The sequence below is a fragment of the Anarrhichthys ocellatus genome, unplaced genomic scaffold (assembly GCF_004355925.1).
Source record: "Anarrhichthys ocellatus isolate YVR2014 unplaced genomic scaffold, GSC_Weel_1.0 scaffold112, whole genome shotgun sequence".
NCBI classification, from domain to species: domain Eukaryota; kingdom Metazoa; phylum Chordata; class Actinopteri; order Perciformes; family Anarhichadidae; genus Anarrhichthys; species Anarrhichthys ocellatus.
In genome coordinates this window covers 167462-191957 of record NW_022280142.1, presented here as the reverse complement: position 1 = coordinate 191957, position 24496 = coordinate 167462, and the positions used below count along the sequence as shown (strand labels likewise).

Below are 24496 nucleotides of genomic sequence, written 5' to 3'. Positions count from 1 at the left end.
GAACAGGAGGACCCAGAGCCCCCACACATTAAAGAGGAACAGGAGGAACTCAGGACCAGTCAGGAGGGAGAGCAGCTTCAAGGTCTGGAGGAGGCTGATGTCAAGTTTTCATTCACTCTTGTGAAGAGTGAAGATGATGAAGAGGAAGCTCAGTCCTCACAGCTTCATCAAAGACAAACTGAACAGATGGAAACAGATGCTGATGGAGAGGACTGTGGAGAACCAGACAGGAACTCTGATCCAGAACCAGATACTGATGACAAGACTGGAGACTCTTCTGACACTGATGATTGGAAGGAGACCAGAGAACCTCAGTCAGATTTAAACTCTTTGAAACCTGATGAAGTCCATGTCAGTGATTCAAGATGTAGTGCTGTTGAGAAACTATTTACATGCTCTGAGTGTGGGAAAACAACTGGCAAGAGTGGAGATCTAAAGAGACACATGAGAACCCACACAGGAGAGAAACCTTTCAGCTGCTCAGTTTGTAAGAAATCTTTTAACAATCGTTCACATTTAAAGAGACACATGACAATCCACACAGGAGAGAAACCTTTCAAACCTTTCAGCTGCTCTGTTTGCAAGAAATCTTTTAACCAGGATTCACATTTACAGATACACATGAGAATCCACACAGGAGAGAAACCTTACAGCTGCAAAGTTTGCAAGAAATCTTTTAACATCTGTTCAAATTTAAAGAGACACATGACAATCCACACAGGAGAGAAAGCTTTCAGCTGCAAAGTTTGCAAGAAATCTTTTAACATCTGTTCAAATTTAAAGACACACATGACAATCCACACAGGAGAGAAAGCTTTCAGCTGCTCAGTTTGTAAGAAATCTTTTAACGTCTGTTCAACTTTAAAGAGACACATGAGAATCCACACAGGAGAGAAACCTTTCAGCTGCTCAGTTTGCAAGAAATCTTTTAACATCTGTTCAACTTTAAAGAGACACATGAGAATCCACACAGGAGAGAAACCTTTCAGCTGCTCAGTTTGTAAGAAATCTTTTAACGATTGTTCACATTTAAAGATACACATGAGAACCCACACAGGAGAGAAACCTTTCAGCTGCTCAGTGTGTGATGAAAGATTTCAGCACAAGTACGCTCTGAAGTCACACATAATTACTCATACAAGAGACAACCGGCTTTAGTGGTTCTGTTTGTATACAAAAGGTAAATCTACACACCACATGGCACATAACACAGGGGAAGAAATATGGTGCTTTTTCTTATCTTTATTCAAAAGCATGTTTTAATTTGAGAGCATTGCTTATTGATTCCATTTTCAGATTTTGAATTGTTTGCCTCAAAACCCTGTCCTCACACACAATTAGCCCCCGCTTGCGATCAGTGACACAATTAACCTTGATTGCTCTGAGAGATCCATGCTTTGTTTAAGGTGACGCCTCCTCACGTTGGCAGGGAGCTTAGTACTGTCTTTAGTTTGATCCAGTAGACTAATTGAGTTTTTATTTTCTAGTTAGTGTTGGTTTTCTAGAGGGGTCCGGGGCACGCTCACCTGGAAGAAAATGTGTGAACTGTTGCACCCTTGTTGCCATATTGAGAGCCATGCGGAGGCGATCCTTCAATCATAAATTAGTTCTGAGTTTGTAATTCAGAACATAACAAAAGTTTTAGGAAACACATGAGAACCCACACAGGAGAGAAACCTTTCAGCTGCTCAGTTTGTGATAAAAGATTTATGTGCAACGCAGCTCTAAAGGTACACATGAAAACTCACACAGGAAAGAATCCCCTTTAGCTCTTCTACCCAATCACCCCTCTGCATATCCCTTCGAGCGGTGGGCCCATAGGGCGGAGGCTCAATGTAGAGTTTTCGGGTTGTTCCTGGTCGAACCATATGTCTCATGTCCCAGAAACCAGACCCTCACCAGCAAGCTCCACTCCCAGGTCTGGCTCCAGAAAGGGGCCCCGGTTTCCCTTTTTTTTCGACCCAGCTGCCACACCTCTTTTCAGATGTTGAGTGAATTCTTGGTCTGAGGTCACAGGTCACACACACGGCCCTAAACCACATTAAGGTGATTTATTGGAATTATATAACATTCAAGACACTTTGCTTTCTGTTACTATTATAACGTTACCCAGCTTCATAGTGTTGTTTTTACCGTTAGAATGAAAGTTTTGCTGATTTAAATATCTTCTTGTATAAAGTTATTTTGCATGTTTAGATCCAGAACTATAGAAAAATACCAGAAGGCAATTCATGTGTTGATGCATTGACTTCTGCAAGTGTGTGTTTTCCTTTGTGTAATGTTATAGTTTCTGTTGTCTCTGTTTAGTCACACAAATCACACATTGTCATTTTACTTATTGCTGAGGGAGCAGAGGAGCAGAAAAAGATCAGAAGGCAGTTAATGGGTTGAATTCTTCTGCAGAAATAAATAAATGTTGGAAAACAATCAATTGAGTTTTCTTTTTTCCATGTCCAACCCACACCCATTACATAAGGAAAAGATGGAAGGTAACTTAAGATGGGAATAATTTATAGAGGCTTTTATTTTGTAGGTTACCCACCAAGTTGCAGGAGAACCTGCCCTGCAGGTAGAAATGGGAAACACACCGCTGGATTTAAGGAGAAAGCAACTGATGGCAAACTACGGATAAGCATCTCAGTAGTTTACCTGGTGGTGGCTCCATGGACGCTTGTGTGGCCTGACATAGACTGGTATTTGTTAGAGGTTGAAAAAGATGAAGTTGATTTGGTAAGTGCATTTGAATATTATGTAATGAAAGAGTATCGTGATTTTAAACGGATGGTCCAAAGAAACCTGAGACAGGAGAGACAGGATATGGGGCGGCAACACCAGCTAAAGGAAGAGGAATCAACAGAAGAACATCCAATCATTTTGGGGTTAACACAGTGGAGAGAATGGCAGTGCTGGTTGTACTATGATGGGTGGAAATAACTAGACAGGAAAAGGTGTTGATTTGCTCCGACTCATCTTCAGCCCTATAGCAAGTTTAAGGACTTTTCATTCAAACAGTCATCAAGATAAATGGTGAATGGACTGTACTTGTGTCGAGCTTTTCTAGTCTTCAGACCACTCAAAGCACTTTAACACTACATGTCATCATTCACACATTCACACACTGATAGCAGGGGCTACCATGCAAGATGCCACCTGCCCATCAGGACTAACTAACATTCATACAACATTCAGACACTGTAGGCATCGAGGACACATCGACATGGACTATTGGAGCCGGGGATCGAACCGCCGATCCTCTGATTGGACCCTGCTCTACCACAGTCGCCCCATATACTGCATGAAGTCCTCCAGTCAACCAGAAGAATAACTAATCAGGGAGGTCAGGTTACATTCCTGTGGGTTCCAGCGCATGTAGGGGTGAGTGGGAATGAGAGGGCGGATGAGTTGGCAAAGAGGCCTTTAAAGACAAACACAGATCTGCACATTAGTGTCAGTAAAGCAGACGTCAAGTGTATTATTTGGGGAAAAGAATCAACCGAATGTGGAAAAAAAGGGGTGCATGAATGCACATTAAAGGGAGTATTGAGCCTGGGTGAGGGAGCACAGGTGAGGGCACTGTTAGCTTTCTGAAGGAACACAGGTTGTGTTTTTCATAGGATATGATGGAAATGCAGGGAAATGGTAAAAGGGTGATTGCCAGAGGCGAGGAATGTATATGTGTAGACTCCAATTACTATTTATGAATTTATTTGATATACTATATTATCTTTTTTGACATATTACATGTGTACTTTTTTGACATATTATACTATGACTGTTTATATTTTTTGACATCCTATTATTTTACTTTGTTGGACATATTTCACGCTGACTTTTTATGACTTTATGGACTTATATTAAATGTCGATGTTTTCAACATACTATACTCAGACTGTTTTCGACTTTTCGACATACGCTGACATTTTTATTACTTATTTGGACATACTATCGTGTGAAACATGGAGGATAAAATATAGGTTAATGGTGTATGTATTTAGTTTTTTTGATGTTTGTTGTGTATGAAATATTGTCAGTCTATTGTCTGATCCACTCTCCTGCATTCAGTGAATATCAACTTCCTTCACTAAATCAAAGAAAATAAAATCTCTTGAATGCGGCATTAAAGTTACAGTCTTGACCCAAAATAGAGAGTAGATAATGGAATTCTGTCATTAGAGCTCTTTGGCTGCTGTCATACGATTTCATGTGTGCGTCTCCTTCAGATTTGTGTTAGTGAGGTATAAATCTGCTAGTCGGGAACTACCCAGCATGCATTTCTTCATGATTGTACGTTAACAGTGACCATTTGTAAAAATCTACTCTGTCAGAGTTGGAGTCTTCAATAAACAATGATTCTAAACTGCCAGTTTTTAATTCAATGAATATAAAATATATATATCTAAAATGAAAAAGAAGTACTGAAGAAAAAACCAGAAGCCAGAGTCAACAACCAATAAACATAAAGTTTAAAAAAGAAACAGTACATCAAGTGAGAGTTGTTAAAATACATATATAAGATTGCAGACATCTAATAGACAAATGTCAATGTTTAAGATATAAATAGTTTTAAAACCAGATGTGGCTTTCATGTTAAAGAGGAACTTCTTCAGAGGGAACGAACTGTAGAAGCGATCCCACCCTGAGTTGTGTTATTTCGCTGACACCTTATTCATCAACAGATAAGGTCAAGTTGAAGACTTCTGCTCGGTGGATGACTTGTAGATTTGACTCAAAACTGAAAGCTTCCTGTTTTCATCTGTTCGTGAGAAACTTAAATAAAAAAGAAAAGAAAGACATTTACTTGAGACCTAAGCTTATAAATATCCGGACCAAAGTTCAAATCAATCCGGACCAGGGGATATATTTTGTAGTGTTTGAGCATCTGCTAATGTAATTGAAATTGCCCATGCATTAGTGTGTGTGTGTGTGTGTGTGTGTGTGTGTGTGTGTGTGTGTGTGTATTAGTGTGTATGTGTATGTGTGTGTGTGTCGTCAGTTTCTGTGTGTATGTGTAAGGTCAGTGACCTGTCAACTTAAATGCTAACGCGGGCCGCAAGATGCCGGCCTTTAAAAGCACAGGATTCAAACGGAGACAGAACTGCGTTAATTGTTCTGTAGTTGAGCACTACATGTGCATCCACACACTGCAGCAGCTTCACTCAACAAACTTCCATCTCAATGTCATGAGCCCAGGTTCAACACACCGAGCCAAGCCCCATGCTGCTGAGTGCTTTTAAATGTATGATGCTTTTGTAACGTTGTGGACGACTTGCAGTGTTTCCACTGGTAACATACTCGCACGCCCCCCCTCTCTGTGGTCTCCCTCCCCAGGGGAGTACAGTACCTTTAAATGAATACACCGAATCTCCAATTTTTTAAGCAAGCCCCAGTTACCGGTTCTATTTTATAAGCGCTATCACCAAATCACATATCGACAGACATAAGAAGTACATCAATAATAGGGACAGCAAACCTAGAAGTAAAAGTTCAGAGTACTTCTTTCTATTGATGGTTTTATAATACCTGTTTTAGGGGGGGCGCTGCAGCCCCATCAGCACCCCTGCTTTCAGCGTCCAGTAAGTTCCTCCACAATGTCTGCATTTATTCAGTACTATATCCATTTTAGAAGGTTATAGAAAATGATAGCCCCTCTCCCTATAACACTGCTCGCACTCGCAAACCTCTCATTCCACAGCAATCACTTTATTGTCATTTACGTATATGTCGGTGTGTTGTGGTGGTTTTCCTCAAAGACTCTTATGTAAAATTCACAGGTATTTTTATTGAACTACTTGGAGGATCCCCTCACAAAGGTGGAGGCCTTCCCCACTGCACAACTCATTCCGGCGCCTGTGACTGTATTACGAAATATCATATTTAGTGTCTAATATGTCTGATTGAGTTAGTTGTTCCAAATAAGAATCAGCGCTTTAGATGTTTGAAGGTTGTTCCTCCGCGGCTTATTTGGGACTTGCAGTTGTAAGGAATTGTGAGGTGAGCTTAAATTACGACGAGTCAAGTCACATCTCACATTTCAGATATTAAGCAATGAAATGTTCCTGAGAACAGAGTAACGTGTGAGAAACGCCTCCCTACAGGAGGGGAGTGTTTACTTCAAGCACAACATGTAGAGAATTGTCTGGTGAAAACTATGCGTCTCCAAAATGTCAACTTTTCATAAAATTCGAAAAATGTGGCTTGAGTAAATATTTATATATATAATATATATATATATATTTTTAAACCATTACGTTTTGAATGACCTGTGTGTCTTCTTACCTCATGAGGTTTTAGTTCCACAGGTCCAGTTGGATCACTCCCCAACATCACTACTTTGTATTGTATGGTGTATTACAGCATAGTGTCGTGTGGTTGGCTGTAATGTTGTAGAGTGTATACTTCTTCACAGTAATATACAGTAAAATATGTGAGCATGCTATGCATGGTAAAGGAAAGGCTCAATTAAATAGAAAACAGATTTTACTGCTGTTTGTCCTGTAGAATCTAAACTGTGTAACAAATAGTAGAGGTGGTGTGTCGGGGTCCTCAAACAACTGACGCACAGAAAACCAAAATGACCAAAGTCAATGCTGAGCCAAGCTTTAATTTGCCAATGCTTTACAGAGATAGAAAGAGTACAATGACATGAGTACAGTACATATAGTGAGCTTTACCTAAATATGGTCTTTATTTCTGCTTACTATAATGAATACAGAGTGTTTCTGTACAACAAAACAAAACCAATTCACAAAATCACAAATAGGCCCATGCAGTGGGTTGAGCAATCAGTACAAAGATACACAAGCACCGATTGGCTGGTCAAATCAAAGCCAAATAACCCATCTATTAACAAAATCATTACAGAACATCTTCATTCAGGAGTCATCTAATACATCATCAAACACCGGCATTGTTTTCAACTTGAGTTACACATTTATAACGTTTTTATTTTCTAAATGTGAACATGAACATGGGTGATGAGTAGACCGATACTGAGCGCAGTGAGACTGGAATTCTCCTGAGATGCATTCAATAACAACTCGATTAGTTCGGTGCAATCAAATTCAAATAACAACTCTAAATAACCCGAGGCTGCTGCGAGCGCTTTGCTAGCTGGTTAAATATTTGCTTTGACTTCGGAAGTCGGTTCTGTAGATACACACGTATTGTAAATCACAACAAGCGGGCCGTGTGCTTCTACATGAAGTGCTGCAGGGATGACGTATGAGGAAGTCAGCATCGCACTGGACCCTCGACAATGATTTGATTTTGGATTATTGCAGAAAATAAAGCTCTGTGGCAAACAATGATACTTCCACGTTATGTTGAGGAAACTAATCTTCACGAATGAACATCACTGTTATGATCTCTGAAGTGTAAATGCAATCAGCAGAAGTAAAAAGCTAAAGATGGCGACGTTTTGTAGTTTCATTTCGCCACTTTTTAGCAATCGCCATTTTTAAAAACATGAAAATTTGTAAATTCCGGAGTGTGACGTTTTTCTGAATCTTTTAAGCTGATGTTAACCACAGACATTATTTCAGACATGTAACCAAAAGTCATTTCTGGGTTTTAGGACTCATTCCTGCAGCACTTTTACCCAGCTTCATAGTGTTGTTTTTACCGTTAGAATAAAAGTTTTGCTGATGTAAATATCTTCTTGTATGAAATTATTTTGCATGTTTAGATCCAGAACTATAGAAAAATACCAGAAGGCAATTCATGTGTTGATGCATTGACTTCTGCAAGTGTGTGTTTTCCTTTGTGTAATGTTATAGTTTCTGTTGTCTCTGTTTAGTCACCCAGTCCTACGCACCTTTTCACTTTACCCACCAGGTGTCCCTGTTTCTCCTCTTGTATATATTGTTTTGAATGGTTTTGAGGAAATGTGTTGTTATGAAGCACATTTAGACTTTCTAGTTTGTGATCAAGACATGCCTTTGTAACATTTCCACCACTGGAGCAGCTTGTGCACTGAAAATTGGATTTTTGTTGGTAACAGCGAAATATGTTAGCAAGAGGGATTCCAGATGTTCCAAGTTCTTTAAGAGCCTTTTCCAGTGTTTCCTCATCAAGAGGACCTTTATCTCTAGGCTTGAATATTTTTTCAAACACAAAGACGTGTCTACTCCAATTTCCTTTGTTAATGACATCGTTAATCTTTTTGATGATGTTGTATCGATTACTCTTGTTTGTACATGTTCGGGGACAAGAGGAAGCGTAAGAGTAGATGACCAGCAAGTCACTGTCATTGCTGACAAGGTTTAAGTTCTGCAAAACTCGGAACTCGGCATGTTCAGGTGGTTTAACTTTTGCTACAACAAGGCTGTTGCTAGCGTACACAGCACCCTTTGAAAGCTGCTCTTTCACCTGTTCTTCAGGGTTCTCTTTGAGGAGTTCCTTTACGTTTTCTGGGTCCTCGCTCTTGATGCTTAGAGCCAGACTGAACATGCCATCTAATTTGTACCTGTCAGTAGAGAACACAACATGTCACAAGTATTGTCAATAAATGATCTTCCTGAGTGAAGTTTATAAAGAGTGAAGAACAGTGTCAGCCCTTCCTCCTGTCCTCTGTCCTCCCTCTGCTGGGTCACTGCCTGCATTAACACAGGTAGAGAGAGGAGGGGCTGCTTTCTCTACCTGTACTTAACAATTTAAAGATGTGTCAAACTAAGCTAAACAGTTAGACTACATACAGACAGACGGCGTTTAACTAATAGCTGAGCTATCACACTCTGCTTTTTACTGGTGATAATAAATTAAACCAAAATGTTAACAAAGTACCCGTAACGGAACCAATAACGTTGGAACTCTTCAATAATAATATAATAATAATAATAATAATAACAGATTTATTAATGACAAACAGATTGATTTACATTTTCTCAACATTTTGAAATTCTTAACAGTCTGAGAATAGCAACGCCGCCTTGACCGGACAAAGAGAGGCTGAAATGTACATTAAAAATGAGAGAAACACTAGACACAAAGACACTCCAGTTGAGACTTTCCAACTGAAACAAACTGTATAGAACACAATAGATGGTCTCCATCGCTGGAGCGGATGGTCTGCCATGTCATCTGGCAGCGGACTGCAATATCTAATCAATTTAGCAACATCTTAAGATGTTTTGGAAATGATATCACAAGTTCAACCTACTCTGTTTGATGCATAGTAGCAATGTATCCTATTTTGGAACAGGAGGAAGTAAATACGTTTTCTGAAGAGCACAGTAAATATCGTTCTACCACACCAACAATGACTGTGGGGAAGGTACAAACAGGAAAGACACTTAAACTAAACAGTATTTTTGTGATAAATAGAACCATTCATCATTATGACTGAACTGGGAGGCAGTCTGACCAACACTGCCATCTGCAGAGCCTTGTGCTATCAACTCAAAGTAACTAAAATGTCTCTCTTATTTTGATGGCCAAGGTTGTAAATCATTTATTTGTAGTCTTTTGTTAACATTTAATATCCAAGATCACAGACTCTCCTTTGCTTCTGCCGAGCTAACTGCTAACCTTGATTGGACATGCGTTAAAATCAAAAGACAATGAGCAGTTGGGATGTTGACTCACGCTTTCTTGACGTCTTGTATGAGTTTCGCAAGCTTGTTCTGGTCCACAGCATCCAAACTTCCAACAGACCAGAAGAACACCAGCATCACAGTCATCCACCACAGTCCAGCCATCTGAATACAATTTTAAGTTTAATCACAGAGTGCAATTTTTTTATTACCTGATAAAAAAAATCTTAAAAACTTAACCGAGATGACGAGGTCAACAAATACATTTCAAACAGGTTGTAGTAGGCAAATGACCCTTCAAAGGAAGTATTTTTGTCGTGGCACCCCAAGCCACCCAACCGCCAATATAAAATGCATATATGTAAGGCTGTGTGGTATGGCCTAAAATTTATATCATGGTATAATTTTTAAGAACGGACAATAACCAGATATAGCACCGTATATACATTTTTCTAAATGTCAATATAAATGCTTCTGAAGAGGTAGAGCACTGGTATGGTAACTCTATGGCATCATTTCGTCCATCCCGAAGTCAATGTAAACCGACCACATTTCAAAATGTTATCTTTTTACTTTGTTTTTGTCATTTTTAATGGTTATTTCCAGAAAACACGCAATTCACAATAGAAAATAAATGATTGTATTTCTATTTAATTACTTGCTTTGATTAAAAAAAATGTTGGCATTAGTAGTTTTAATGATGCATTTTAACCTGCGCAGTGTTGGAAGTTAAACAGGTCAGCTCTCTAATATCTATTTTATATTGCTGTGAAAACATCTACTTCAAACAACTGTATTTATTCAAGTTCATCACCAAAAACTACATCATAAGATTACATATGAACACATCATGATAGCGTTTTGATTTACCTTTGCCCCATCCTCATTTTTACTGAGCAGAGCGCCACGCAAGTCAAAGCAACCTCCGGTAACATTAGCTGTTTAGCTCCGTGCCGTCACGAGCCGGTCACTGGGAATACTCTGAGCAGCATGAAGGGAATGAATTAACATTGTAATCTGATTAATCAAGTTGTTCCAAATGATTTTAAGGTTTTCCTCCACAGCTTGTTTTTGACAAATTGAACAGTTTATGCCTTCTTGATGGCCAGTCAGCTGAAAACGGTCTGTTTCAGAATCAGAATCAGCTTTATTGGCCGTGTATGTGTACGCATACAAGGAATTTGACTCTCAACATACATACATAGAATATACAAATAAACAATAAGATGTAAAAATAAAAACAAGGACAGCAAAGTAGAACAGAGGTAAGCATAAACATTTAACAACTATGTACAATATAAATATATATCCAAAAGTATATATGAACAGTAGATGGTCAATAGGTGCATCTCAAAGGTCAGCACGTTAGTCAAAATTAATACCGTAGGGCAAACTTATACCGGTGTACTTTCTATACCTTTTATACCGCCCACCTCTACATAAATGTACAAAGATACACGTGGTTTTAACAATGTTAGAATTAATATTATCATATGATTTCCCATTATTTATGCTACAATATGCACATTTAAACTTGTACCTGTGCGGTGGAGAGAGATGTTCAATGGAGCCTCTGAAGTCGTCTTCTTCTTCTTCTTCTTCTTCTTCAGGTGGCAACGTGTTGCTGCAGTGAAAACAGTCAGAAGGAAGGAACATTTTATAGAGCAGCGTGAGACCATCGCCACACCCTCAAAGTGGTGACATGACCTTAGTTTCTTCTTTTGAATTTTCTCCAAAATGAGAAAGATTTAGAAGGTGTTGTTAGTTTCAAACTAATGTGAACTAACAAGTTACCAGTTAGAGTTTAGTACGTTTAATCGACACTACAGTAAAAACACCAAATACCACACATCAACCAAAATGAACAGAGCATTTCTAAATAGTAGTGTTGGTAGATTACTGTGATGGATTAATTCCTTAATGATTTAATATTATCTGAGAACACATAATCCTTATGAACCTGTCAAAAGGAATTGAAGAAGTGTTACACCTGCTGCAGTGATGCTCCCTTCATGAAGGTTCTGATGTGTTCAGAGAGCGCTTCGTTCAACTCTACCATCATGCTGGAGGATGAAGTGCGTGGTTCTGTTGAACTGTATTGTGTTTTACTGACAGCTGATAATAAAGACACTATTAGGACCCTTTACTGGCTGTGTTCATGTTAACCCTTTCAGTGCAGTGTCACCAGTGCACCACTACATTAAGAAGCCTAGTATGTATTGTGAGGCTGAGCTATGTCATGAGATAAAGTGCTGCTGGATAAGTTGTAGTTTGAATTTGGGAGATTAGCAGAGAAACGCCTTTATCTGGGAAAAAATATTTAAAGAGAGAAGACGATAATAAAAAGGTGTTATCTACAAGATACGTTGCACTGTTTCACCCAGAAGATCCAAACAAATGAGGGTTGTTATGCCGGCCTGTATTTATAAAACAATAAATTGAGGCAAAAACATGGGTTTACTGTCACTACAGTTTATAATTAAATGTAGTTTATTAGTTCAAAGACATTGTTTTAGCAACTTTTGAACATCACACTGACATATTCAAACTCCAATACATCATAAAAAACAAGCAAAAAAGTATTTTTGGTGCTGAGACCTGTACCGACATCAAATAGTCTTCCTCTTAAATTGACACGGCATGAAACTTAATACCACTTATTTTCTGGACCTTTCGGTCTCTTACCACAAGTTCTTTATGAAGACAAAATCCCCCATTTTACCTGCATGAGCTCATTTTTTTTCTCTTTTGTATTTGAAGTTATAATTTGTACTAAATCAACCAAGTGAAATCTAGTACCTGCTTTGGTGGAGAAGGATGTTTATCAGCTGTTTCCTTCTCAAGGTGCTGTGTATATGTACGTAAATGTGTTGTGTTTTAGGTTCGGTGTCAAAATCTGCTCTTTGTCCTGACTCATTGTAGCAGAAACAGAAGAGGGAAGTCAGCTTCACTGACGCTGCGTAAGGTTATTTAACAGCAGAGGTGTGAAGGCCTGTTTAGAGAGATATCATAATACTTTTCTTAAGGCAACCCACATGTTTAGAAGTGTTTTACCAGTTTTATTTGTTCCCCCTTTAGCCTCGTCATCATGACTTGAAGATTAAAGATGGAGTTGCCAGCAGACGGTCAGGGGGCTGGTCAGAGTCACCTACAGGTCAGAAGTGCAGAACAGGAAGCGGAGGTAATGTACAAAACACAAACAGTGTAATTTTATATTTGTTTCTAACAGCCCGTCTGCCAACAGGAGAAGTCTGTCAACAAAGAGACAATAAACATTTTTATAATACTCCACAACGATATCACAATCTACAAAAGCAAAGGCAATAGAAATCTAATGAAAGGTACAAACAAGGTCCAAAATAAATCTGAATTAAAATACAAATGTGCAGCAGCAGAGGCCTGACCTTCATCGATAGCTAAATGTAGACCAAACTTCTCCACCTGTGAAGTTAACACACGATTGTTAACCATGTTTCGTGTGAAATGAATCTCAACCTTGGTCCTGCCCATTGGTACCAGTGATACCTGTAACGGTTTACAACCCGCCATAAAACAGGAGTGCTGGAAAGGAGGGCGAGGTGAACAGCAGACGCCTCTTAACGACTGCTATTCAGGTGATTCGTTCAGTGTCGGTGGTCAGGTTTTGGGAAAACACAACCGAGCCGATATGGACACCGGTGGTTTGATCCGGGCCGGTCTCCTTCTCGTTTTCTTCATTTGTGTGTGTGCCGTCACTGGAAGTCCTGTAGGTGAGTGGTGCCGGAATGAATGAATTTCCTGGATTTTAGAAGCAGATTTGATTTAAAACCATAAACAGTCGGAACAATGAGGGTGAGTCTTCCGTCTGTTATGAAGGTCCTGGATTTTTATTTACATTAAACCGCTGAATCTGTCGGTCAAGTTGGAGGAGTTGTGGTCACAGTGACCTTTGACCACCAAAAGAGGACGATAATTATCAGTCAATGTATTGAAATGTGCCAAACGTTGGCTGAGGATTCATATGGAAGCCCAGGACACTGAATGATTTGGTCATTAGGCGCTGCAGTGGGTTTCATAAATCTACTGTCCGGTGAACCCTGTCCCCTACCTCCCACACCCACTCGCTTGTTGACTCAACCTTATATCTGTACGACATCATGCCATCATATCGAGTTGCGTACGCCTCACTTTAAGTTTTAGTGTTTCAAAGTCCAATGTCAGGTGCTGTCCGTATGTAAAAAAAGAAAAACTACACCATACAAAAAACCTTTCTTCATCAAATGGTTCAGTGCATTTCAGACAATATAAAGTCATAAACAGAGTTTTCGGTATAATGTACAGAAATGAGATGGCAAGAGCTAAAATAAACACACAGTATGTTCTCATGTACCTGAAACTGTTTGTCATTGAATGATTTTAACAAAGCTGATACAGTATTTGTTGTATTGGGCCTTTGTGTATCTGCTTCGAATGGTAGAAATGAACTTAAAGGTACAGTGTGTAGCATTTAAGGGAACAATTGCCCAGAACGGACAAACCAAACACTGGTTCTAGATAGGGTCATGTGTGTCACGCCCACCGTAGTTCTCCTGCAGGCCTGACACACACAGGAGAAGTTTCACTTGGTTGCAATCTGCGACCTCACCAATAGGTGCCGCCAAAACCTAGATCCGTTAGGTTCCCACTACACAAGCGCCACAGGAAAGATTCTGTATGTATACCTCCATTATTATTATTATTATTGTGGAGGCAGAAATCTCAGCCACAGATAAAGCTGGGCTCATAAAACCAAAACATTCTGCAGGACTTGATACCAGTAAGTGACAAACAACGCTTTTATGTGCAGTCATGTGTGTGAACCTGCCGTGAACTCTCTATTCTCTATTAACTCGTTATTTGTTCCGTTCCTCAAGGTACTTCAACCATTAATTGTGCTGGAGGTGGCAATGGACATGTAGGTGTAGTGGATGAAGGATATTCAGGTAAGTGACATTAATCTTAAATAGCATATTGCAAAATTTGATTGGATTTCATTCCAAAAACGAACTCCTACTGCATGGCCATTCTTTATTATTCTTTATTTGGTGCTTGATGGTGCATCACAGCCAGTTTAATGTTATGTTTCTAACCCTCTTGTTGCTTTTTGAGCAAAATCTTCAGGTACTGGAGAGCTAACTATTTTTGTGATGCCAAAAAATATGGTTTAGATCCGGTAACAAGTGATACCGGCCCGATTCGCCAATATCCAAATTGCAACAGATACCAATACCTTTTCATTGATAAAAAGTTGTTAATGTACTTTGTATGTATTTAGAGGTGAGCAAAGCATCACGATTTATGAGTTTACCATAAGTAAACGCCAAAGATGAAGCATTTTATTTCAATTTGCAGCATTTTGCAGCAATATTCTGTGTTATTTAGAAGATGTGACAGCGATGTACAAGCAATCAGCATACATGTTGTTTTATATCAGTGAGATGCATCATTTATCTAAAGTTCATGATCAGCGATTCCTGGGACATCATGAAGAAGGAGAAGGATCTGTGTTTGTTTCCCTCCTGACTTCATCACAAAGGACAATGAAATGCTTACGTCGGCGCTATGAGTCCATGAAATGGTATAGATGAGATGTTTAAGTCCTTCTCACAATGCTCCCACGACGCTGCAGGGGATGTGGAGGTGGTGAGTGGGATCACAGAGGGTGTGAAGCTGGTGCCCTACGTCTTCCCAACACACCTGGAGTTTCTGGAGCTGAGCTTCACGCTGGGAGACGCCAGCGCGACGGTCCGCACCAAGAAGCCGCTGGACGCAGACGCGCTGGCCGCCGTGAGTCGGGGAAACCCTTTCTCCCAGAAACTCACTTCATATGATGCCATTTTTTTTAAATGTTTTTTAGCAACACAAACAGAAAACGTTACTAAGATGAGATAAGAGGGGGAATTCAGGTGTTGCATCAGCACAAGAACAGAAATAATTAAAATATATATTTATGAATAAGATGCTGCATCTTATTAAAGAGGGTTAAATGCGGAGGTATATGATATATGAAATATATGAACTATGAAATATGAAATATGTGTATTTCATGGGTTGAAACACCAGTTTAAACCAGTCCTGAACCTTGCAGGCCAATAGTGAGACAGAGTCCAGCGGTTGGGTCTAATCCAGGTCATGAAATGATTCTAAAAATAGAACGTTAACGCCCACTGAACGCCTCGTGCATACAGAAAGTATGGTAGTATCAATACATGTCATGCTTATAGTATCATTATATGTTATAGCCTCATGTCTCACTCACACTTACAGACAACACACATCTTTGGGATCTCAGGGTTCCACCGCCATGGAGACGTTCCTGAGTGGAACAACACCCTCTCGTGATAGCGTTATCATATTAGATAACAGTTGAGCAAAGATCGGCACAACAGGTGCATATCTCATCATATAATACTTAGCTTGAGCCAAAAGGTGTACACGCACGCACGCACACACACACACACACACACACACACACACACACACACACACACACACACACACACACACACACACACACACACACACCAAACAGGGCTGTCGATTGTGTGTTGTTGTGTTCCTAAAGAATAGGTACATTTTTTAGGAACACACACACATACACACACAACAAACAGGGCTGTCCATTGTGTGTTGTTGTGTTCCTAAAGAATAGGTACATTTTTTAGGAACACACACACATACACACACACAACAAACAGGGCTGTCCATTGTGTGTTGTTGTGTTCCTAAAGAATAGGTACATTTTTTAAGGGCCTATGCAGCATTTTCCTGAAAATGCCCTTTTGATCTTTAAGGGTTTGTGGTTGCTGTAATTATTCCTGCTGTCCATGCTAAAGAGAATTCATATAAGTGATGGAGGGTAAAATCCACAGATTCCTTCTGTTCAAAAGAAGCATTGTTAAGTTCATCAGGCTTCCTCACTCCCAGTTAGTCGGTACCTTCCAAAGCTAGTCGTTTTAGTGCACGAGTGCCTCTTTTTGCCAGACGGTGTCTTTGCTGAGCTCCAGTGGAACCTGAACTCCACTCAACACATCTTCAGCTTCAGAGTTTGTCCCGTAATTCGTCTCAACGTTGTGTTCATGTCTTTCAGAGTGACAGCACCTTGTATTACTCCGTCATGTGTGACGGCTTAATTAAGGTGGGTGTAAAGTCTCAAAGTCGCAGTTTTCACTGACATGAGAAAACAAAATATTTTAATACATTTTTTTTTTTACCATCGCAGTACAACAACACTCGGACGCTGAAAATCAACGATCTCAATGACAACAGTCCGATATTTACACAGGAGAGCTACAGCACGTCTGTCTCTGAGGTAAGTACCTGAAATCTGCTGCCGTGGACCCAAAATACTGCCAAAAGTATCCAAAGCACTCTGTGATGGAATGGGTTAGAGAGGATACATGTAGTAATAAAATACTTTGTTCAGGCTAAAGGACTTATAGGAACAACAGAACATGCATATCTATATTATTAATTTGTATCTGTGCGTCATTTTGCCTTTTTATTTTCCAGACGAAAGATGTGGACAGCGAGGTTCTTCGAGTGACAGCTGTGGACGGAGACAGCACCCCAGCAAACAACAGAGTCACATATTCCATTGTAATTAAGTAATAATAATAATATAACAACATTTGGGGAAGTTAGAATTAATGTTATATAATAAGAATAGTTACAGAGAGTTCCTGAAGTATTGTTTCAGTGACAACTTCGAAAGAAAAAGGAGATATTCGTAGTAAACAGGTTGAAATACATTCATCATGTTACTGCACTGTGGAAGATGAGAGTGGATGTAGTCACTCATATAGATATTTTTTTTAAATCCTGTCCAATCCAAATCATGACCATAATACATTAATATATTTTCAGTCATCGTCCATGAAAATATCTGACGATGAGCTCCTTGTTTTCTTCTGGTATCTTTGTTGCTGTGGTGGCTGGTGCTCAAGACATTATAACTTCATTCAATTTAAATGAACTCTGTTTGTCACAGTGCATCTGTACATATACAAAACATGTGATTACACGGCTACATTATCACACTTACTGTAGAGAACGGATATCTTTAAGTCAAGTCACTGTTGCCACTCTGGGCCTCCACGAGTGTCACGATGAGTAACAATTATCTGAATGGAAATGTGACTTTCTGTCAAAAGGAACCAACGTCAGAGGACTTCACCCTGGCCACCTCAGGGGCTTTGGTTTTGAAGAGACGTTTGAACTACAACATAGTCCAAAGGTACAACTTCATCGTGACGGCAAAGGTAATTGAACATAGTCACACGTCTCCTCCTCCATGACAACATGAATACCTGATTGATCTGCGCTGTCTGTGTTCACTGCAGGATAGCGGCGGGTTAAACGACACAGCCACTGTGCTGATTAACGTCGTCGACTTTGATAACTTGAATCCATATTTCAGCCACAACGTGTACCAGGCCTTTATTCAAGAGAATGAGGTGAGTCTCTTCAGCTAAATGCTGCAATGTTTCTCTCACAGGTGAGGGTGTTTGCTTTCACAATGCCAACCAACACTTTTCTTTAAAGGTGCGATGTGTAAGACCTGGCCACATGTTAGGGGGCAGCGTTTCACCTCTACAACTGGGTCCATACCATCAAGTTTACAGTCAACAATACCTCAAATTCAACCATAGACTGTACATAAGAAGTGGACGTAGTCAGTCATCGTGATGTCACCCCTTGATTTGTGGACTGCGGTTTTGAAGCCTTGAGTTTGGCGATTTCGCTGCTGCCATCTTGGATTACGGCGGTTGCCATGTTGGTTTTTTTGCAACCGATAAACTGACGTTAACTATATTTGGAATGTGGAGGAGTGCAGCGACCTGTCAATCACAGTATACCCGCCCTAAAGCATACTTCTCTTTATGGTCTCTTTTACTACTAAATGAACATCACGCTGTATTGAAGAAGACTTGAAACTAGCGATTGAGACCATAAACTCATGTTTACAATGTTTACCATTTATTTTTGCAACCGGAGGAGTCGCCCCCTGCTGGTCAGTAGAGAGAATGCAAGTTTTAAGAAATCTCCGCATTGGCTTCACTCGACAGAACCGGAGGTTGCCACCTGAATTCAACAAAATGTTAACAAATATCTTAAGATCTTCCCGCTTGGCGTCAGGCTATAATTCACGTTAGCCATCAGTGTGTTTACTGTGCCACTAACCGGGGGCTGTACAGTCGGTGTACGCTTTGATAGTTAATTTATTGGATAAAATCCAAAGTGGCTGAAACTCGAAAAAACGATTTGTATTTTTGTCCCCACCACCAGGGGGCAGTCCCCCAGAATCAGCTGGGGTTTGCGCTGGCTAAATTTCCTCCTGGCAGCGGGGAGGACGAAAAGAAAATACAAAAACTTTTTCTTGTTTCTGTCACTTTAGGTTAATCCAATAAAGAAACTATCAAAACAGACACAGACCCTGTACCGTTAATGTGATTGACAAGCCCTCGGGGCAGCTCTACTTCTTCTACATCTATATGCTAAAATAATCTACACAGCCAAGCAAAGGTGATGAGGCTGTGGTGCATTTCTAAGATTTTTGAAAGATTAATGAACAAATTTGAACTGTCAGCTCATAAAATAGTTATATTTGTATCTATACTGTAGTGTTTCCCTTCATTTTGACAGAGGAGTTTATTGTAGAAGTGTTATTTTTTAATTCAATCTTCTTTATATTAACTCCTTGTATGTTGTATATTTCAGGTTGGGTCTTTCCAGACTATTGAGCCAGAGGCAATAAAAGCTCAGGACGGAGACACGGGGATCAACATGACTGTAACTTACAGCATCAGTGCAGGTAAATGACAAGAAATAAATGAAGGCTTCGATTTCGGCTCAGACCTTTGAGACGAAACACAAAATATTTAATATCATTATTATTTGTTTAGTGTCTCCAGACAAGTATCAGAGGAACTTCAACGTTGACTCCAGCAGTGGAGTTGTGTCTGTGCTGACTGCTCTAGACAGAGAGGAGATGGACAGCAGCGTGGTCTCTGTCAGCATCAAGGTATTCATGATAATTCATGGAGGATAATAAGACAACCGAAATCTAATCCCAGTCATCTCGCAATGCGTCATTTGACACATCAATGGCACACACCAGACAGTCCGAACATGAGCAGGACAATGAACACGATACAATTGCTGTATCTTTCTTTTTCACGTTTGCAATACATTAGGTGCAGATATGTCTTCCCTCCACTTCTATGCTGATGACACTCCTCTTTACAAATTAATCAATTTAGAGTTACTGTGAGGAACGTTTTACTGGTTATGAAACTCTCACTAATACTGATGCCTCTATATGACCTCGTAAGTAAACTAGACCCTTAGCTTAGATTGGCTATTTCTATAACAGTGAACATGAGCAGGAGAACGAACATGATGAAATTGCTGTTTTTCTAGGGAGTTAAAGTACATCAACACTCTAACAAATGCTTATCTAATTGCCTCCTTATGCTACCATTTTGCCCACAACGTCTGGACAATTTGTCTCCAAATGTTAAGGATAATGTGAAATCAGAAACACTTATTGGTGAGAATATGTAATATTTTGTCTCTGCAGGCAGCCCAGACAGATGACAATTTGAAGACGGCGGATGCTGTGGTGTCTGTCACTGTTGAGGATGTGAATGATAATCCTCCAAGGTTTGACCAGCCCGGCTATTCCGTAACACTCCAAGAGAATTCCCCCGTTAATGCCGTTCTGTTCAAAGCCGTCGTCACCGACCTGGACCAGGTACTGTAGATTCTACTGATTAAAAGATTATCTGTGTCCAGGCATGTGTCCCTGATACCAATATGTTCTGAGGTTTCCAAAGTGTATTTAAAAAAAACCTTTAAATCACTTAAATAATGCTACATTAACACTCATTTTAATATCTATGTAATTTTATGGATGTGTGCTTAAAATATAAAATATATTTGATATTGTTGGCTTATTGTGATAAATCAAACTCCAACACTACCATGATCATCTTTCCCCAGGGAGGATTTGTGGGAACTTTACGGATCCTTCCAGAATCTGCTCCTTTCTCTGTGGGTTCTGACGGGACAGTCAGAGTGAAGGACCCCCGAGCTCTGGACAGAGAGACCACTGAGAGCATCACGTTTGAGGTAAACTCGAGTTCGGATTAAACAGGAGCCCCAAACTTTCTGGTTTCCACTGAAGACAAAAAATCTTTTAAAACCAGTCACAAATACATAGTTTCATTCAGAAAGACTTCAGCAAAAATATAACATTTGTTGGGGACTATTTTCAGAGGCGGATTGATTTGTTGCTCTAGTGATTATTTGTGGCAGCAGGACGTTGTGTGTGGGATTGATTAGAAATAAACGACAGTGTGGGCTCATGTGATGAAGGAAAATGTCACACAGGGCGACAGTGAGGCTCATTGATGCGTTTTTAAAAGTGTCTGGACAACAATGGAGCTCTATGGCACAAAGTAGGAAGATATATCCGGCTTTGATACAAACACAATACTTCTTTAGATACATTAATTGTTAGTTTTGGTCTTTTGATCGGAAAAACAGAACATCACCAGACGTATCAAGCTATAACATACAGTAACAGTGTTGCGTCTGGACCTAAACATTGTGAGCTCTAACTTTGATGCTGTTCTTTTGTTAATTAAAAGATTGAAGCAAGGGAGACGAATCCACCCAACGCTGTTGAAGTGGTGGAAGTCAATGTGACTCTTCTGGATGAGAATGACAACAGTCCTGCATTCACCTTTAACAAGTATGAGGGGAAAGTGTTTGCAAATCAAACAGTGGGAATGCAGCTGGTCCAGGTGAGTGATTAAAACATTTCTGTTCAACATTACTTCAGTCATGTAACAGTCCATGTTGTCGCCTGATTTTTATAAGGTTCAATATTTTATTTACCATTCAGATATGTTGTCCCCCAGTGTTAAGCATGTGAACAGCTGTTATGTCCATAACTTGAGTTACAGCAGCATATTTTTTGTTTTTATACACTTAAAGATAGTTCTCATAACTGACGGACCATTATTCTGAAATCCCAATAGTCGAAACCTAAAAACAGTCCGAATTATTCCGCATTGGACTGGAAGCTCATTTCTCCTTCCTCTGCCTCTGATTAGTATTCGTGGCCTTTGATGGTCGGGTGGGTAATCGAGGAGTGATACTGTTTAGGGTAAGAATATCAGGGTAAGCCTCAGCCAATCAGAGGCAGAGTAGGGTGGGCGACGCCCTCGCCGTAGTAGATTGGATTTTGGCCCAGCTTGTTTGATTTTGATAAAACCATCCTTGTTTACATTTGAAAGTTATCATTAGCACAGATACTCTGGTGTTCAGGTCTCTTTCTTTAACACATTAGGTAGAGATACATCTGCCCTCTACTGCAATGCTGATGACACACTTCTTTAACTAACAATGATTTTTACAACTTACAATTTATTTTTCTTTTGTCATTCTTTTCCTGTTGACACTTTGCTGCTATGTCATTTTCATTCGGCGTTAAGATGATGATTTGTGTAATTTAACTCAAAGGTTAAGGCAGAAGATCCGGATGCTGGCGAGAACGGGCAGATCAAATACTACATCGACTTTGGCAACAATGACGGCTTCTTCTCAATCGAAGAAAATAGTGGAGACGTCACGCTAGCTAAGATCATTCCCCTGCTGCAGAACGAGATATCGGAGTTCCCTCTCTACATAACAGCCAGAGATGGTATACCTCGCTGAGACTCCAACACTATCAACAGCCTGCCAGAAATTCACCAATAACTTTACCTGATTGTGATTAATTCAGTTAAAGTAAAAGAGCCAATCAGCAGTAAATCAAAACTTTTCAAGCCACAATAATGATTAATTGTGTGGCATAAAGCCTGAATCCAGTCCAACTGTAAATATCAATTTATTTAGAGGCATGAGATTTTTGTCAAACTGCTGTCTGTGGGCTGAAACTTTACACGACTGCACTTCATTCAGTAGAGTCACGTCATGCACTTCACAGTTTGGCAGTAGAAGTTTATTTTATACAGAAAAGCCGGGGTTAACATCTTGAGAATGCTCACTGCTGGTGATTTCTTGAGATTGGATGTTGGATAACGAGTGTAAATTGTGTGTAGAGCACAGTCTCACACAGCTAAGTGGAGGTAGCCTTTGTCTGTGCAATCATAGGTAGCAGCCGGTTTAACATTGTGACGTGGTTGGTCAAGATGTTGTACAAATTGGTTTGTTTGAAGCACACTGAGGCTTTGGTGCAGTGTGAAAAGTACCAGCCCTGGATTTGCAACAACATAATTCTGAAAAAGTTTAAAAGATTCTTCATACTGAATGATATAAGTCAGTATGATATTCTTCCTCCTAGGTGGCACCATATCCCGCTCCTCCTCAGCACAGGTGAAGATTTTGGCCCCTGGTGACTCAAACCCTCAGTTTTTACACAACGTGTACCGCGGCACTTTAGAAGAAGAGCAGGATGCAGGAGTTGTGATTCTGACTGTAAGTTTTTATCAAACTGTCAAGAGATGTTTTTTTCCAACCAACTGGTCATCTAACATGCAAAGTCGATTTGTATTTAGGTATTCACCTCTGATTATCTACACATTCCTAGTGTAATATTAATCTTTATGTTCAGGTGGACTTCCTCTCATTAGCTGCTGAAGTTCCTGTGACTCTCCAAGTTGTTACAGAAGCTGACAAGTTCATCATCTCCGACAACGGTGACTTCTCCACTAAAGTGAAGCTCGACTACGATGAGGCCCCACACAACTACTCTGTGGCCATCTCCATCTCCGACGGGGTCAACATTGACAATGCAGTCGTGGAGGTTGAAGTCACTGACGTCAATGATAACAGTCCTGTTTTTACCTCCAGTTCTGTCACGAAATCAGTCCCCGAGGACACAGAGGTAGGATCCAATGTTACTGCTGTTCCAGCTACAGACAAAGACAGCAACTTCAACGAGGAGATCAGATACTCTCTGAGAGGAGGAGAGGGCAGGTTCTCTGTTGACCCTGCGTCTGGGATGGTGAGTGTGGCCGGTGCACTTGATAGGGAGACTAAGGCAGAGTACAACCTGCTGGTGCTGGCTGAAGATCGGGGTCGTCCTTCCAGGTCGGCCACAGCCTCCCTGCTGGTCCAAGTGTCCGACATCAATGATAACGTCCCCAAGTTCTCAAAGGCCGAGTATCAGCTTGAAGTCTTAGAGACACAGTCAGCGGGTACAAGCTTGCTCACCTTATCAGCTGTGGACCCCGATGAAGAAGCCAACGGGAGAATAACTTACAGTATTCTCCAGCAAAGTCCCTCCCCAGACCCTCCTGTTTTTGAGTTGGACTCTTCCAGCGGGACTCTGCAGCTGGTCCAGCCTCTGGACTACAGTGAGGTTAAGGTGTACAGTCTCACGGTTCAGGCCTCTGATGGGGGGACTCCCTCTCTGGTTGGGAACAGCTCTGTGGTGGTGAAGGTGAAGGACGTGAACAACAACCCGCCTGAGTTCGGTAAGGAGAACTACAACGTGGCCGTCTCTGAGAACCTGGCCAGCGGTGCGTCCATCCTCACCCTGGAGGTCACAGACAGGGATGAGGTGAGTTGAATCTCCTAAATGATGTGGTACTTAGCTCTTTAAGATCAGATATTATGGTGTGTGTAGTTGTTTTCTCGGGTGTGCTGTGTAACAGCAAACTATACTTCCTTATAATCAGCGCAGTTGCATAACATTTTACTACCAGCTCTGTTTATTAACTGTAGCTGCTGAGTCAACATTTGAATCGAGTAAAAAAAGAACAGCCCAACCTCCTCTAAGGCTGCACGATGCTCAGAAGTTATTGTTTCATTAATATAAAATGTTATGAACTGGTTAATCTGCATCTTCTTTTGGTTCTGTGTCAACACACATTAAGTGATGCATCGTCATACTGATTTGCAGATGATGGCTTTGGTGACTATATATATACAGT

The 24496-nt window shown here is 40.3% G+C and overlaps 1 protein-coding gene, 1 long non-coding RNA gene and 1 pseudogene across 2 annotated transcripts in view; 2 read left to right on the top strand and 1 right to left on the bottom strand.

The window, feature by feature from the left end:
• LOC116399471 (zinc finger protein 543-like) overlaps positions 1 to 2989 on the top strand; it is a 7971-nt pseudogene extending 4982 nt beyond the window's left edge.
• Positions 2990 to 6576: 3587 nt separating this feature from the next.
• Positions 6577 to 12998, bottom strand: LOC116399438 (uncharacterized). Its single transcript, XR_004213833.1, has 5 exons — positions 12935 to 12998; positions 12585 to 12678; positions 11071 to 11154; positions 9583 to 9695; positions 6577 to 8464 (listed from the first exon to the last, which is right to left on the bottom strand). It is a non-coding gene; the product is annotated as an uncharacterized LOC116399438 (long non-coding RNA).
• A 122-nt stretch (positions 12999 to 13120) lies between these two features.
• LOC116399481 (fat-like cadherin-related tumor suppressor homolog) overlaps positions 13121 to 24496 on the top strand; it is a 24423-nt gene continuing 13047 nt past the window's right edge. The window contains exons 1-16 of the mRNA XM_031876672.1: positions 13121 to 13279; positions 14423 to 14491; positions 15178 to 15335; positions 16639 to 16686; positions 16771 to 16860; positions 17061 to 17147; positions 17702 to 17809; positions 17891 to 18004; positions 19269 to 19362; positions 19454 to 19572; positions 20131 to 20304; positions 20553 to 20681; positions 21203 to 21358; positions 22080 to 22260; positions 22903 to 23036; positions 23173 to 24123. Coding sequence (XP_031732532.1) covers positions 13198 to 13279; positions 14423 to 14491; positions 15178 to 15335; positions 16639 to 16686; positions 16771 to 16860; positions 17061 to 17147; positions 17702 to 17809; positions 17891 to 18004; positions 19269 to 19362; positions 19454 to 19572; positions 20131 to 20304; positions 20553 to 20681; positions 21203 to 21358; positions 22080 to 22260; positions 22903 to 23036; positions 23173 to 24123 — 2694 coding nt within the window. The 5' untranslated portion in view covers positions 13121 to 13197. The remainder of the gene's footprint in view (positions 13280 to 14422; positions 14492 to 15177; positions 15336 to 16638; positions 16687 to 16770; positions 16861 to 17060; positions 17148 to 17701; positions 17810 to 17890; positions 18005 to 19268; positions 19363 to 19453; positions 19573 to 20130; positions 20305 to 20552; positions 20682 to 21202; positions 21359 to 22079; positions 22261 to 22902; positions 23037 to 23172; positions 24124 to 24496) is intronic.